Below are 17,818 nucleotides of genomic sequence, written 5' to 3' on the forward strand. Positions count from 1 at the left end.
CATATTTAAGCATTTTTATAATTCATGGATGTATACCATGTTATACTCCCAAGGGTAAAATGATAGTGGCAGGCACTATATATTTCTTTTATTTATAAAAGTGCACAGTAATTCATTCGGTCCCATAATGTTGTAGTTAAAAACTTCAAACCGACCAACATCGAGGCTTTGAAGGAAACAGTGTGATTGAACTGATCTAATCAGCAACTTCAAAGTGTCCGACCATTCTTGCAAAGAATAGCATTTGTTGTTCCAACGTGAATTTTATGTTCTCGGCCTGTGCAAACACTTCAGATTTAGCTTGTAGTTTCCTTGATAAACTAATATTTCAAACTCAGATTTACAAGAGTACGGTTTGGATTAATTTAAAATATATATATTATATATGTTTCTAAAAATACTCATTTTCATTTTAAACTTTTGATAAAAACAGTTTAAACTTCACTTAAAAAATTATTTTAGGTGATTATTGTGATTGTCAAACAATAAAAAAATGATTTATTAATCAGTAAACAATTAAAATTATGTTCCAAACAAATTTACTGTGTATACCTTACGAAAGCCGTGTTGTTCTCCTTCATATTCAATTAAAGCCACATGGACGCCCTTCTCTTTCAGTGCTTGGTAGATCTTACGTGCTTGACTAGGAGGAACAACCTGAACAAAGTTTGAATTAGAGAAGGGAAAGCAAAGAAGAATGAATTATATATTTCAAATTTGATCTTTGACAAAATTAGAATTTAGTGCCCTTAGCTTGAGAAACCTTCCAAAATAGTTCGTATGGTAGGAAGCATTCACGAGAAATTTATCAAAAACAATAAAGATTGTTTATGAGGTTCTACCAAACTATAAGAATTAAATTCTAGGGGTGGTGTGTATCGGTCGATCAGGGTTAGTTTTTCTATCAAACTACCATCAAACTAGCTATGATCGATTTAGTAAATGCTCAAACTGACTTTGACCACGAAGAAGTGCAAACTGATTATAAATAACCTTTTGCAATTCTTTTGGAATGTTGATTTGGATTTTCCCAAACCGACACTAACCGAATCCCCCATCTTCGACCAACCACCTTTGATTTGGTTGGTTTTGATTGGTCAGCTTGGTTTTTTAGTATATCATGCTCGTCCCCACTAAATTCTTTCTTCTCACAAAATGGACCAAATTTATAATTTAATTCACGAAAAAGAAACATAAATTGCTTACCTTGTCATCCAATCCCTGGAACAAGATTAATGGACAAGAAAATTTTTCAACAAAATTAATTGGCGACCTTTCATAATAGTCTCTTTCATCACCTGCAGTCCAGAAAGTTGAATCAGGTACTGAGAAATAGTAATGAGATTTCTAAAGAAACTCAAATTGAGATCCCATTATATTTTTCCAAACTCACCAACAAGATTATCAATATAATGAGATTCAAATTTGTGCATTTCAGCCCTCAACATGCGCAAGTCAGCTATCTGTTCCAAACAACCAACCAAACAAATAAATAAACAAACTCTTACACATCTCGATTCATCTTCTAATGTTTATAAATATTTTTTGAACACTAAAGTTAATTGAAACATGAACTTGGTGTACTGACACCAAATTTTCAAATGTCATCTTCCATTTGAACTCAAGTCTAATCCAAACCAATTACATTTTATTCTAGTAGTTAATTTACTTCGACATACTTTAAATCTAAATTAAATACAACTCTAACCTGAAAATAAAAGGTTGAACAGTTGAAATTACCTAATTTGAGATATAAAAACAAAACAAACAAAGAGTAAACAAGGTTTAAAAAATGAAGAGACGCCTAGTCAATGGATGGGACACGTACGAAGAAAAAAGAGCCCATGTTAAATGATATCTAATAATATCAAATGACTATTCAATCCCACTAATGATAGTCTTTCCCCTTTTTGTGTTCTCTTATTGAACCCTTCGTCTTCCCAATTTCCCTTTTTCCTTTTAGGTCCTCTAATCGCAAGCACCATCTTCTTCTCCAACTAACACATCGGCAGCGATAGACTTGATACTTCTTAATTTTTGTTTTGTTTGTTTTTCTTTATTAAGCTTTTGATTTACTTATTGTTTTTTTCTCTCTTTTATTTAAACTTTTAAAATATAAAACTGTATCTCTCAACGTATCTTTTCACAAGATTAAATTAAATTAATTTAAATTAAAGAAAAATGTTGCTCAAATCACATATCAGATACAAATCCAAGGTGTATCTAGATGAATCCGTATCAGATACATATCTGATATGGATTCCATCTCTTCCCTAACGTGTCGGTAGCTGACGAAATGTGCAATTCTTAAAACACAGCACTTAAAAAAAAAAGGTATTACACGATAAGAAAAAGAATATAGTTCCTTCGCGAAGAGATACACCATCAGTGAAACAATCAATCATGCTTTGATACAAATTAGTATAATCATACTTTAGAATCAACCGTATGATTGGTCACTTACACCATACAAGGAAGCTCCTGCCTTGAATGTATCTCTGAAAGCAAGAGCAGCTAGGGTAGTGTATCCCCCAGCAGATTCCCCAGCGATGCATAATCGTTCTGCATCAACTACACCTGAATCGACCTACACAAATAAGTATCAAGTATAATGTTTCAAAGATGTTATTAAGAACTGACCATTACTTTCAAAATTTGAAGGAAAATAGATGTCAAAAGAGAGCCACCAAATATCTTGCACAGCTGCAACAGTCATTGACATCAACAATTCCCCACTTCCTCAAAAGCCTTTCTCGATATGCCCTCCCGTAACCTTCAGAAAAGAAAAACCTCGCGATATAATACACTAACACAAAAATGCACCTTTTTTCTTCAATAAACCAGACAAATCACAGTAGTTATTAGGATAGGCACATAAGTCAAATAGCACCCCAATTGGCGGTTCATGCAGATGAAATGAAAATAAGAAGTATTTGCACAAGTATCATCCACCACTTACACCAATATAATTTAGAGTGAACCAATGCACAATCGCTTCAAGAATATCAAAATGAAAAGTGAAAACTTCAACTAGGCTAAAAATCCAAAATCCATTCATATCATGCATATATTGTAAGTATGTCAAAAGCTGAAATTTGACATTAGAGAATCATAATTAAGGCATTCCAATGAGAAAATTGTACTATTATATTGAAACTCAGAAAGAAAACTTCTGCAAGATAATAATGCACAAGTGTACATACCAGAGCTTCCTCCATAATTAACATTCACAAAAGCCCATCCTCGACTAGTCCAATACTGAACTCTTAGATTTAATATTCCACGCGATTCATCCGTTGGGCCTCCTGTAATAACTCATACATAAACTATATAAACAAGGAGATAGCAAGAATTCAACGGTGCTGGCAACCAAAGTATAGGGCAGTTACTTATGCACTGTTTAAAGACAATTTCGTTTTTAGAGTTCTACTTCAAAATTTAGATTTGTTTCCTAACAAATTCTTTAGTATTGTTTTCACGTTTCTTAAAGATGTGTTTGAATTTAGTAAAATTTTAAAAATAAGGCACACTTTTTAAATATATTTTTCGTAAAATGACCAATGTGTTTGAATTGTAGGAATAATTCTTGTTAAAATTCTTTTGATCGTTAGTTAATCGTCTTGAATGACAGTTCTTAGTTCTTATTGTGTAAAATGCAACTATTACTAAAATTTCTGTTTTTTTCTTTAATTAAAAGAACAGGAACAAAGTCACATCGCTATTTAGCCACCATGGTCAGATTTAAGCTGTCTTGTACATACCATGGCTTTCCAGCAACAATGGAGGCTTTTCATCCCCACTAGAATGGTAAATGGGATTGAATGGTGGATAAAAGTAGGCATAAGCCATTTCACCCGGCACTTCTGTTGCAAATTCTATTAACTTTGGAGTACTGAAGTACGACTTATATGTCAAAATATCAGGCGATGACGACCAGATAATAGTGAACTCATCTACTTTCAAGCTTTTATCTTTTAGAGTAACCTACACACAGAAAGAACCATTGACGCGATATGCAAAATCATAGGTTAAAAAGGGAAAATGAAAGAGTAACAAAATTACCTTAGCAATTGACGGTGGATGAAAGGCTGACGCTCCCTCCACATAAAAACAATGGTTCCCAATAGTCTGCAAAGGTAAAAGATACTCCTCTTACATACCACTCACATGCAAAATAGACTTTTATGAGAACGGAAGAGCTGATTGTGATAGTACAATATTATCAATATCTGAAAAGGGAATATCAAGCAGAGATGGAGAGCTTTGTCCATCACCCAGAACTCCAAGATATGACCTCCCATGCTGCCTGAATGAAATGGAAAAACCATGATCTGATGAAAAAATTTATTATTTGGTATGTGCATATTGAAACATGAAAAGTCAAGAAAAATACAAGATAACGCATGTGCAATACACCAAAGTCTTTGTTACCTATAGCTGCATAGTATATAGTTTTCTCCTTCATTGCCAGATAAAAAACCATAAGAGTTTATGCCAAAAACCCAAAATGGTCGTGAAAACTCCGCATCCAAAGAATAAACTGGAGACACCTCATTGTCTGCCTCAAACTGGACCCATAACGAAACAAGGGAAAGATAGGCTGAGTAACCATTATAGTCATGACTTGATATAATTAATGCGCTCATTTAGCTCGATATAATCAACAGTTGTTCCACATTATCTCAAAGTTGTTGCATATGATTACATGCTATTTCTTGAGACCTCGTGGATTGGTGGTTAAGACAGCATATCATTGAAGCAAAAACTAAACAAGAAAACTTACCCATTTGTATAGATTCCAGAACCCATTTTTCCTATCAGTAACAAAAAAAAGTTCTCCTGCACATTCCAATCAGATGAACTAAAAATTGTAAGAAATGGGGACATGAAACAGTTCATTAATCGAATGGCATAAAAGAGTACCCTCAGAGGACCACTTAGGCTCAGTTGGTGATTCCACTAGCTCTGGTTCACAACCAGCAACACAGACACGCTTGTTAATTTTGCTGCAGAGTAGAAGTTATATCGTGACATTGGTATAAAGAAAATAGTAACGTTCGAAGCAAAGATGCCAATGCAGTAAGAAAAGAATATCCATAGGGAGTTATTTAAACAACCTCAAACTCACCCATTATCAGAAAAGTAACCAACCCAAAGCTCTGATTTATCCCATGACATGTTAGGGTGATGCCATTGGATCCATGCAATCCGTTTCCCTTTGGGATCCACTCGAGGAAAAGCATAAAAGTCACTTCCCTCAACAAGTACCTCCGGATCTGAGAATTATATTCAAGCAAGATGCAAAATACAACAACAGAATTCATCAGCAAAAAAGACCCACCTCAGAGAACTCCTACATTCAGGTTTCCATTAGTATCTAGCTTCATTTTGTATGAAACAGCATAGCTCTTCCTTACCTTCTATAGCCTTCCCTTCGAGTCTTATAGATACAATGGTCGTAGTTGGACTTGAGCTACTGATGCGCCGATCTACCAAAGATTGTAAAATTTTAACATACAAATAAATCTTCCCAAAATTTATGCCGTAGTATTTCTTATAAAAGGAAATATCGACAAGATAGATATGTTATAGACCCTATCATACAGACCCAAATGATAACATAATCATACACTAATATCTACCTTCCCGTACAGCGATATAACGATTGAAACATAAATCAAACACTCCATCAGCATAACTAACCAACGGTCCACCATAATCTGGAGTAAGGGGTCGAGGAGCAGAATCTGGCATCATAGATAACGCAAGCTATAAGAAGTACAAACTTGAAATATTAAGTTATAAGTTCATTGACTTGATCTTTTTGCATAAGTCAACATTGGGCCAACCATGGGGTTTAACTGATTGCTTATACAGTCTCTGATCCTCAAAATTAGAGAAGACTATTGTGTCACCAGACACCATGAAAGCACCACCGCCGTACTCCTGTGCAGTAGTCCGAACTGAAAACTCCTTTGGAGTAATATCAATATTCTCATCGCCCAGCTTCTCCGGTTCCTTGACAAGAACTTCCCGCCTAAACCAATTCAACATATCCAACTGAAAATGAACTTAAACTGAAAACTACTTACAGTTTAATTAGAACAAATGGGATCATCTGTCATTGGAATTTCCATTTAGAAACACAAAGCAAAGTAGTACACTATCCATACCCAGATTCAGAGGGCCGTGATTCAAGCCAGATAAGGCGACCGGAACCATCAACAGCAGCACCGCCGATTCGCTTGGAGGCGCCGGACACAACGTCGGCGGTGATCGGAGACTTCCATGAGCCGTAGGGTGCAGTGATTTTCTCTAGTTGGTTACTAACTGAAGATGAGACGGAGAAAGCCATTGTTCTTCTTAGAGCAGTGAATCAGCAGTATCGCTTATCGGTCCGATTGAAAAAGTGGGAGATCTTAGCGACGGCCGTTCGAATTGGCCATAAACATCGATGTGTGGGGCCTCGATTTGGGGGGAAGATACAAATTTGGTTCCATGCGAACTTTGACATGTGTACCGAATAGTCAAAGAAGAAGGAATCTCCATGTTTCAAAGCAACGAAAAGCATAATATTTCATATCTAGGAAGCAATTGAGATTTCTTGATGAAGTTTTTTATGGCACCGGTTGGGTAGACCAACGCCAATGCTATTTCAAAATTTCCGCTTACTCACTGTTTGACATCGTTAGTTACTAACACAAATTATTCAATGCTTCAATTACACATTTCATTAGTGAAATTTTTAAAGTGTTGTTATTGTTTATTTATTTAATTTAAGAAAACAAGTTCAAGTGTTGTTATTATAAGAAGGATTTACCTTCGGCTAATTCACGAATACAAAATATAGCAAAAAAAATTTAAATGAACTTTAGGATTTAGGAAATCTATTTTATTATATTTTGTAAATAGTTTTAATATTGTGTTATTTTTTAAAATGTCTCTTAAGATATATTATTTTATCAAGAAAAATAATGTATAAATTAAATTGTATTAATTGTAAAAAAATCAAATTGGTAACAAAAAGAAAAAACAAACAAATATGTTATATAAGTTCAAACTAACTATATATTAATAAAAAGTCCTAAACATATTTTTTGAATATTAAGTAAATTTAAGACATTTCCAAATAGAAATTCTACAACAATATTAGTATAAAACAAACATGATAATCTATAAATGTCGAACATCTATGATTTCATATATCTATTCGAGTATCTAAGATTCTGATTATCTACCTTTCCAAATAAATAAATGAACATCCCCTTAAGGTTAATATATGAATAAAAATTGTTTAGTAATGTTTCTCATAAAACAAAACAAAAATGATCTTATCGAGTATCTACACCTCATCACCTCCCTCTTTCATTTTCTTTAGCTAATTATACTTCAATATATGACTTATCACTTTTGTATCGCTTTTCTTCCATATATCTTAATATTCGTGTTAATTGTTTGATATTTTGTTTATTTCGTTGAACAAAATAGCTTGTTTAGTTAAAGTATATAGATTATAACAAAAAGAAAGAAAGTAATTGAAGCACCAATGGAACCTTAGGACTTATATCTGTTTAACAAAGTTGTACTTCGCAGTTGAGTGTGTATTAACTATCTTTTACTTCCTATTTGTTATGAACTCTGCTAGGTTCACTTTATATTGATTTTAGGTCCAATTAGGTAAATTCTTTTTTTTTAATCTTTATTCATCTACAATTATCTATAATATTTACAAGAAAAAAAATAATACAATACAGCTGTTTAAATTTGTAGACCTTACTTTGCAAAAACAAAAGTTCATAAAAACAGTTGATTCCATAAATGATTCCTTGGTTCACATGAAGAATTAATTTCTAAATTAAAAACAAATAAATAAATAAAAATCTAAACATAATCTGACAAAGAGATATTAAATTCTGGACACCACAAATAGATATTTATATTTTTCTTTATTTCAATTGAAAGTGATGGAAGGATAAGGATCAGCCACGTCAGACAAAAAGTTGAAATTGTGAAAATTATTTATAAAATACAGTAAAATTTTCAATGCAATGGTCATCGGTTCGATTTCGATAGCCGACTTTTTTCTGTTGATTTTACTTTTGACATAATTGATAAATCAAATAAATAAAGAAACGACTTCTTACCCTTTTTCAAAGGTCATCGATCTATGATGTCGTAGGAACTTACTTATCTTTATGACTAAAGGAGGGGGCCTATTTCTGTAGAACAAATCAAGAAAGGAACTCTTACTTTTTTATATCATTTACGTATACAATAGGATCCGGATATTGATCCAAGTTATCTAATTATTCTTTGTTTTGTAGTACAATATTGTGAGGCTCATTACTTCAACTAGTCCCCGTGTTTCTCGAATGGATCTCTTAGTTATTGAGAGGGTCCTATGAGAAGAAAAAAGAAGGCGTTAAGAAACCCTCCTGGCCCAACCCTAGACACTCTAAGATCGATCCTTTTTCAAATCTCCTGGTCCTTGCAGAAGAAAGGAAAAAGAATTTCACATTCTTCCTTTCGCTTTCGGGAAGGGAGGATTAAGAAAATTCTATTGATTGCAACTTTCTCCAGACCTCCGGGAAAAGCATGAAAAAAAAGGCTCGAATGGTACGATCTCTCCGTCACCCCAAAATGAAAGGGGCAATCTCGTAGTTCTTAGTCTGTGAAGATACGTTGTTAGGTGCTCCGTTTTATTTTCCCATTGAGGCCGAACCTAAACCTGTGCTCGAGAGATAGTTGTCCATATACTGATAAGGGATGTATGGATTCTCGAGAAGAGAGGTAGCTATATTAGTAATATGCAAAAACAAAGCATTACCTAATAGACTTATCTTAATAGTTACCTAATCATGTAAAAATAAAATAATAATAAATAACTTTTGACGTAGATTAAGATAGATTACTTTTATATGTATTTATTTCTAATGCAATAAACATTAAAATGTAATTTATCGTGATCTATTACAAATAGATTGTGACATTTTAAAATAATTTTTTTTATATTATATTATATAACCCATTTGCAAATGTCTCAATATGTATAGCCTAATCATGTGTAATGCTCAATATTCAAATCATATGCTTTGGTTTAGTTTGGTTGTGAAAATCACAACCCCATCCCCATCCCCAATTATCCACCCAAAAAGTCCCTTCCTTAAAATTTTAATCATATATATATATATATAATAACCCCATTATTATTTTCTCTCTTTTTCACTACCTTCCATCTTCTCAATAATTTTTATTTTATTTTACAAATTATTTATAATGTTTGTTCACATTATATGTTTTTTTTTTCTAATTATAAATATGATGCCTTTTTTCATATTGAAAAGAAAATAAGAAGACAAAAAAAAAATAGATGATGTTTTTTTTTTTCTCTATCTAATTTCTTTTTTAATTTTCTAAAGGAAATAAATTAGCCATTTGTCTTTATAAAATATTATTTTAGACATTGCACTTTTGACATATCATTTATGGTGTATTTCAAATTTTCATTTATTTAGATCCATTACTTTCTTAAATTTAATGATGAAAATAAAATAAAGTCGATAATATAATGATAAAAGTAAAATAAAGTTGAAAAATATAATGATAAAAAATAAGAATGTTAAAAATATGGAAAAAATAAAAAATAAAAAAGTTAATAAATGAGAAATGAAAAAGTATAAGTACGAACTTACTATTATTTAAAATAAAGTTGAAAATATAATGAAAAATGAACAAAACTCCAAAACTAAATAGTATTTAAACATTACTATTATTTTCTCCTTAGCTAACATTAATTTTGTTTCGAAATAATTTAATCCCTGAACTTTACTATATAATAATTAACAATTTAATTCTCATATTTTAAAGTTTGTAATGTTTAATTAACGTATAGAAATTGTACGTTATAAACTAAATTATTATAAAATTTAAAATATATATAAATAAATCATTACAAACTAAAGTTTTAAGAATCCAAATAGATCAAAAGGTGTTTTTATTTTTTAATTATCAAAAAATAATCAAGTAAACTATATTTTAATTTGAAAGTTCATGAATGCAAGAAAAAAACAATATATTGAAAAGTGGGTAAAGTCTTTATAAAATATATATAAGTTAAGACATATGATAATGGCAACATTAGTTAATTAATAATTAATTATCTTTAAAAAGTGGGTTAATTAAGTTATAATACTTTTATTTTTTTCTTGAGTTTAGTTTTAGTACCATGTTAAATGCATTAGAAACAAAAGACTTCCACAAATAGAGATCAATATTAATTTTAATATTATTGTAATCATGTTGTCAAACCTACCATGTTCTCTTAATTAATTTCTAAAAGTACAAATCTATAACTGAATTTTACAATAATTCATTAAGGAAAAAAAAAAATCTCACTCTGCTGTCATCTTATCATATTATTTCAATTATTGGAATTGGATTGTACTTCAATAGAATGAATAATTAAACAAAAGATTTGTTAGGCATAGCAAATAACCCCAATTTGATTCAGTGGTTGAATAATGTTATTTGTACTAAAAGAAATAGGGTAGCTAATTAATTTAATTAATTAGCTTTAAGATATATTAGTAATTAATAATGCATATTTTCTAATTTAATTGTTTTTTATCAAAATAAATATCTATCGATGTCTCTACATATTTTGTCAATATTTCCATGGCCATGTCAACAAAATTGAGATATTGACATAATCATATCGACCTGAAATGTTGGCCACTATGATAGGAACACAAAGTTTAAATTATTATTTTCGAACAAACATATCAACAAGATCGGAATATATACACACACTTCTTTTTAGAAAATTCATACATTTCTCCATTGTCCTAAACTTCCAAACACACATTAATTATCTAAACATGAGATTTATTTACTAGAACTTGAAATACCTCTAACATATATGGACCCAACTTTATTAATTAGGTTAAAAATTCTTAAATCTCACCTCTTATTTACAGGTACGAAATATTAAATAGAGAGAAAATAATGATTAAGATGTTTGAATGTGTATATATATATGAAAAGAGGTGTTATCCATTAAATAAAGGTTTGGTTTTGGTGGTAGAAGACAAATGACGCCAATGGCAGCCTTGGAAAAGAATTAAAGGTAAAGAAATAGACAATCACTGGAAGAGAAACAAAGAAAGAGTTAACAGTCAGCATCACATTTCCACAGCAAAACCTACAATAATTTCATCATGAAAATAAATCACAGTTGGTTTGAAAATAACAAAGTATGATCATTTTCTTCAAAACGTTATCAAAAACATATTAAGAATGTGATCCCTCTCGATTTTAGTATTGAAACGTTTTTTGTTTTTATTGAAACAAATCACGAATAGACTCCTCAACCAAATTAGAAAACTCGCCCATCGCCAAGAACAAGAGAAATTGGTATATAAAGTATGATGTGTAAAATCATGAGCAACCCGGATTGCACTTTTGTTGGAGTGAAACTGAGGCCAACAATGTTCATCGGGCAAATAAATCAAACGTTCATCATATAGCACTCCAAAAGAAGAGAAATGAAAAAATTCATATCATAGAAGTGCTTCACAACAACTTTCGCATCAAACTCAACTTAAACATTCGAGCAACTCAGACCCTTTGACCACCCACAACCTCATCTAAAAGCTGTAATTTTTCACCTACCTCAACAGACCCACAACCTTAATTAATAGAACAGCGCTTGAGTGGCCATCATGCACATCACCACTCTCGTTTCCGAATCACAGCCCCCACGCACCCCCGACCCTTGACTGTTTAGACCACAAGCCACACATCCACACATTAAGCTTAAGCCTCCCTCTCATGTTCAAAACTAATAATAATTCAATACAATAGTGTTGCCCACTCCCTTATGTTTGCAATCTTTTTCCTTGCTTTCTCTCACTTGAGCAATCTGAACCTTTGTCAATGGTGGGCAAAGGGACATAATAAATAATTAATAGCACTTAAAAAACGACACACGACGATCAAGAAATTTATTTTATTTATTTAAAATATTATTAATATTAATGTTGTTGTCGTCGTGGTCATCATCATCATTAATGTTGTTGTTGTTATTAAAAAAAAAAAAGGTAACCCTACACTCCTCTGCTTAATCAATGAGAAGAAATAGTGCATTACTATTCAAAATTGAGCTTCAAGACCCACCCAAAAATGGAAAATTATGATTATATATCATCAAAAGAAAAGAAAAGGCATTTTATTTAATTAATTAATTAATTTTTATATGAGTCTAATCAAGACTTTCATAACATGTGCTTAGTTTGATTGGATTTGGTTTGGGTTCAAGTCAGTGGGCACTATCCCAAAGTAGGAAGCCAAGTTGAAATCACACCTCAATTCCATCAATAATTATTCAAAAGCATTTCTTCCCCCTCCTTTTCTTTTTCTTTTTATATAATTAAAAATTGTTCTCTCTTTTTTTAAAAAAAAAAATTAAGTAAATTAAAATGTCATTGTTCAATTTATTACAAGGACCATTATTTTGTTATGAAATATTAAATCATGTTAGATTGTTCTACGTCAATCACAAAAAAAGACATTATGACACTAACAATATTTTGTCTCCAAACCCAAAACTCAAATTGGGAAAGATTTATTAAATTACTTTTGATTATGAATTTTAACACACTTATTGTGGCTCAAACAAATAACAGTAACAATAATAAAGACTGAACGTACTTTTCAAACGTAATTTGATGTTGAGTCGTTCTCCAACGTTCGATAATCAATTTGCATTTTGTATTACGTTCTTACAGAAAATATACATGACTTTACTTTTATATATATATATATATATATATATATAATAATGTAGATGGTGAGATGGATAAAAGTGGGTTTCTTTTTAATAAGTGATAAGAGTAGGATCTGACATAGAAAAAAGAAAAGGGTGTTACCTAAAGAAAGAAATGGAGAGTCCCCAACTAAGAAAAAGGAAGAGAAATTTCGATGGGAAAATCAGGAGCTACTGGATTCTTTTCTTTTTCCTTTTTTGGCTGCCAAAATGAGCTGCACCTCTATTATTATTATTATTATTATTATTATTATTATTATTATTATTATTATTATTATTATTATTATTATTATTATTATTATTATTATTATTATTATTATTATTATTATTATTATTATTATTATTATTATTATTGGTTATATAGTTTAGATGGGTTTCCAAAAAGCATAAAAAAAGCTACTCATGATGTTGATTCAAAACGTAATGATCAGTGGGAAGCCCACATGACAAACATTTCCCACTGCCTCCATTTTTTTTTCATTTTCTAATTCCTTATTTTCTACCATTTTTCGACTCTTTTTTCCTATTTAATTCTTAATTCTCTGTTCCCATTTTTATCATTCTACAATCAAATCATCTAGAAATTGCTTTGGATAGAATTTTGAATTACAATCTCTTCATTAGACAAAATAGCCAAACACATAAAGTTAGAAATTTAATTATACACTAAAAGAATTCCTAAAAAAAAAAAAAAAAAAATTAGATAATGAAACTCATATTAAAAATTAAACAGAACGTCACAAATTCAAAGGCACATCAAAGAAACAACGTTGAATAATACGTGCATTCTTCAGCATAAAAGTTTTGTAGTGTTGTTAGCTTTTTGTTCATCTTTGCTACAGATCTTCATACCTTCCTATGACGTCTTTGATGTTTCCATCGAAGAAATTGGACAACATATTTTCTTTTTAAGTCCAATAAAATTATCCAATTAGTTATATTTTTAGAATTAATATTTTTAAATTAAGAGATTGAAAAGGTGATCAAGAAATATATATATATATATATATATATATATATATATATATAAAGAAATAAAATGATATTTTCAAATGTGGGCCGATATCCTACCCCTTATCTTTTCTGGCATTCAATCCCACTCTCCTTTTAGTCACTAAACTCAGTCAACATCAACCCTTTACCTCCTCCCATAATTATCATTTTTCTAATTATATATATATATATATATATATATATATATATATATATATATATATATATATATATATATATTTCTCTTCTCTGGTCCTACTTTAAAAAATTGTAAATACAAACCCTAATGTGTGGCCCATTGCTCACTCGAACTTCTACAAATATTGAACTTGGTATGCAAGTTAATGTATTGAAGTTAGAAAGTTTGTGTTTTGATCGATTCACGTTTGGGGTGAGAGTCAATGTCTAGTCTAAGAGCGTTAAGAAACACATTGAATTTAGATAAAAAGAAGATAAGATAAAATAGATTTATAATGAGTGTGCAAATTACTTCAATAGTGAACTATGGTAAAATTGTTAGAATTCAATTATTTAACACTCATTTATTAAGTCATAAAGCCAAACACCACCTAATTGAATTAGAATCGATAAAATTTGAGCATCTCAAACTTATGCAATCGTTAAAAGAAAAATTATTTAAAATGACCAAACATCTGTAAAAATATTTATAAATATAACAAATATAGACTACTATTTGTTTCTATAACGATACAATAGTCTTTCGTGATCAATAGTAAATAGATGGTCATATTTTACTATATTTTGGTTGATCATTTTACTATATATATATATATATATATATATATATAATAATGACTCTTGTTACAATCTATACACTTGCATGAGTTTAAGGGTCTAATTTAATCTAATTTTTACTATCGAAAGTTCAAAAATATGATCAACCGTAATCTTTTCTAAATTCGAAACTTCTTGATCCTTAGCTACATATAAACACTAGACTCATGTGGGTAGTATAACCGTAACTACAGTCGTATAGTTAAGCGATAATTAATTGCAATTAAATAAAAAGAAAAGTTCTAACAAAAGTGGAAGAAGGTGAGTTTGAGTTCCTCTATTCCCACTTGAAAGATTCCAAATGACATACAAAACCCCAACCCAAAATGACCAACAAACCAACTTTTCCTCTCCTATTTATCCCTTCCTCCATTTCCTTTCCTTCTTCTCTCTTACTTACAACCAAATCAAAAAATTCCCAAAACACACAAACAATAATCAACCATGCCTTCTCTTCACTCCAGCCCTTTCATGGACAATTCCGCCTTCCTCCCCCTCCTCCGTCACATTACCAAACGCCCTAAATCCTCCTCCTCCACCACCACCACCACCACCACCGGAGGAAGTGGCGGCGGAGGCGGCGGACTCCTTAAAATGTTCAAATTATTCCCAATGTTAACCTCCGGGTGCAAAATGGTGGCCCTCCTTGGCCGCCCCAGAAAGCCCCTTTTAAAAGACAACGCGACGACGGGCACAATCTTCGGCTACCGTAAAGGCAGAGTAAGCTTAGCGATTCAAGAAGACCCTCACTGTCTTCCTATATTCGTAATCGAATTGCCGATGCAGACGGCGGCACTGAACAAGGAAATGGCGTCGGATATTCTGAGGATCGCGCTGGAGAGCGAGACGAAGAGCCATAAGAAGAAGGTAATGGAGGAATTCGTGTGGGCTGTTTATTGTAATGGAAGGAAAATTGGGTATTCGTTTAGAAGAAAACAAATGTCGGATGATGAACTTCATGTTATGCAACATTTAAGAGGGGTTTCAATGGGTGCCGGAGTTTTGCCGTCTCCGGCGTCGGAAAAGGATAATTTGGAAGGGGAATTGACATATATGAGAGCTAGATTTGAAAGGGTTATTGGATCTAAGGATTCCGAAGCTTTGTATATGATTAATCCCGATGGGGCTCCCGGCCCTGAGTTGAGTATTTTCTTCGTCAGATCTCAATAGAATAATATCCCTTTTTATATATATAACTAAAACAAAAAAACAATCAAAACTCTGTTTCTAATTTAACTCTTCCCTTTTCCTCTGTATAAATATATATATTTTTTTTTTGTTAATTTGAAAAAAAAAAATACTATTAAATGTTCTTTTATATTTATATTTCTCAATTTAAATTGGTTTTTCTGTAGGTTGGAAATATATAGTATTGCAAATTTGATCAAGTGAATGTTTGAACCGATGCTATCCAAATATTCACAAACTTATTTGAATTATATCAATTCCAAGTTGAATTCTATTATTTTTACATTTCATCACTTAATCATATAACAATAATCAAATTTCTACTATTTTTACGGTAACATAATATGTCCTTTTTAGTTTAACTTTTCGATGTGAACCCATTCAAATCATTTTATATAGTTTTTTATTCCTTATTTAATTAATGTAAAACTTTGATCGAAACAAACAATTCGATCATATGATAAAGTATTCTCACACTCTTTCTAAGGTATATATTGTGTATATGTATATTGGTAATGTTAGATTGCTATGTTGTGAAGAAGATTTTGAACATGTGAGTTAGGAGAGATGTGTAAAAGCTTGATTTTATTTTTTTAAAAAATGGGTTGATGATTTTTTGTTGAATGAGAGAAGAATTATTTATAAGGAAAGGATAAACTATAATTATGATAAAGGTGGCTGGTTTTTCAATGTGATAAAGATGTGTTAATGATTGAATTCAAAGAGAATATTTTTTTGTCTATTTTTTTTCTTTAATATGTTCAATCATGGCTTAATAATGTAGTTTTTGGACATAATAATAATAATGAGATTATGAAGTCAATCATTGGTCAACTTATTATTATATGGGTTTAAAATTCTAGTTGATGAATTATTTTCAAGTTTTTTTCTTTCAGATTGTGACAATGAATATATGAATATTATATTGTCTCAACTTAGAAACAATTAACTATTATTATTATTATTATTATTATTATTTACCTTTTTCATTTTATTTAATTTTTTAAATTTTATTTACAAAATATATCAATAAAAACTTAAATAGATTTTAATCGTAATTTTTTTCATAAATATATCAATCCTCTAGAATATTCAAAGTAACGAAGTTAGCTATTTTTTAAATATTACAAGTTTGCCCTTTCGTCTTTCTCCTCTACGATTTCTTTCTATTGTCTTTTTCTTTTTTCTCTTCTCTTTTTACGTTGTTTAGATTTGGACAAGTACAAAAAAATAGTCAAATCTAAATAATCGTGTATAAAGAATTAGATTGGTGTAGCCAAATCTAAATGTGTAAAAGAAATAAATGATCGTAGATAAATCCAAACGATTTTGTATCAAAACAATTAAAAAAGACCGTTTAGCCAAATCTAAACGAATGTGTACCAAGGAACTTTGAAAAAATTCGTTTAACCAAATCTAAACGATCGTGTAACAAAATTAAACGATAGAAGTGAAAAAAAAATTCCTAAACTCAAATAATAGTCAAATTTAAATGACCGCGTACCAAATATATTAAGCATGTTGTTGACGGCGTGAATGACAAAGCATTTTTTATATTTTCCATTGTGGGCTTGTGGGCTTTTTTCTTTATTTTAATTTTCTATACAGTGTAAATATTTTGTCGTTTTGTTATATTTTCTAAAAGATCCCTTTTAATAGAAAATTTTGAAAAACTATTCACAATTTGTTCAAATGTATTAAAAGACAAAAAATTTTACACTTAATTTTTCTATAAAGCATAAATGTTTTGTTTACGATAATTTGCCTTTATTTTAAAATATAAAGAAATTAAGAAGCTACAATTTGAATAATAAAAACTTCCTACCATGTTCATGTTAACACATAAAGCTTTTTATTTTATTATTACTTAGCTTATGAACTTTTAAAATTGTGTTTAACAGACTCCTTTCATATAAAGTTTCATCCGTTAAAGGTTTGTTATCACATTTTCTTTAATTAAAAATAAAATAAAATAAAAAGTCAAAATTTGAAAACTATAACAATTTTTTTTGTTATTTT

At 30.5% G+C, this 17,818-nt stretch overlaps 2 protein-coding genes across 2 annotated transcripts; one reads left to right on the forward strand and one right to left on the reverse strand.

The window, feature by feature from the left end:
* Window positions 1-55: 55 nt before the first annotated feature.
* Window positions 56-6,607, reverse strand: LOC103493518 (probable dipeptidyl-peptidase 5). Its single transcript, XM_051087911.1, has 18 exons — window positions 6,174-6,607; window positions 5,850-6,037; window positions 5,643-5,747; window positions 5,418-5,489; window positions 5,129-5,276; window positions 4,924-5,006; window positions 4,784-4,839; window positions 4,432-4,568; window positions 4,216-4,306; window positions 4,063-4,128; window positions 3,762-3,984; window positions 3,204-3,305; window positions 2,688-2,773; window positions 2,465-2,587; window positions 1,394-1,463; window positions 1,207-1,298; window positions 553-657; window positions 56-277 (listed from the first exon to the last, which is right to left on the reverse strand). The coding sequence occupies exons 1-18, from the start codon at window positions 6,353-6,355 to the stop codon at window positions 197-199; spliced, it is 2,010 nt and encodes a 669-aa protein (XP_050943868.1). The 5' UTR covers window positions 6,356-6,607; the 3' UTR covers window positions 56-196.
* Window positions 6,608-14,862: 8,255 nt separating this feature from the next.
* LOC103493515 (protein MIZU-KUSSEI 1) lies at window positions 14,863-15,847 on the forward strand. Its single transcript, XM_008454282.3, has one exon. It carries the CDS (start codon window positions 15,056-15,058, stop codon window positions 15,779-15,781), a length of 726 nt encoding a protein of 241 aa, XP_008452504.2. The 5' UTR covers window positions 14,863-15,055; the 3' UTR covers window positions 15,782-15,847.
* The last annotated feature ends 1,971 nt before the right edge of the window (window positions 15,848-17,818 follow it).

Source organism: Cucumis melo, chromosome 7 (assembly GCF_025177605.1).
Source record: "Cucumis melo cultivar AY chromosome 7, USDA_Cmelo_AY_1.0, whole genome shotgun sequence".
NCBI lineage: Eukaryota > Viridiplantae > Streptophyta > Magnoliopsida > Cucurbitales > Cucurbitaceae > Cucumis > Cucumis melo.

What these genes read in the sequence shown, in the direction of transcription:
- LOC103493518 (XM_051087911.1), bottom strand. Translation starts at nt 6,355, where the DNA reads ATGGCTTTCTCCGTCTCATCTTCAGTTAGTAACCAACTAGAGAAAATC. An exon ending in TAATTATGGAGGAAGCTCTG is followed by an intron (nt 2,774 to 3,203) that starts GTATGTACACTT and finishes TCTTTTCTGAAG; the next exon opens with GTTACGGGAGGGCATATCGA. An exon ending in CAGGAGCTTCCTTGTATGGT is followed by an intron (nt 1,464 to 2,464) that starts GTAAGTGACCAA and finishes TGTTTGGAACAG; the next exon opens with ATAGCTGACTTGCGCATGTT.
- LOC103493515 (XM_008454282.3), top strand. Translation starts at nt 15,056, where the DNA reads ATGCCTTCTCTTCACTCCAGCCCTTTCATGGACAATTCCGCCTTCCTC.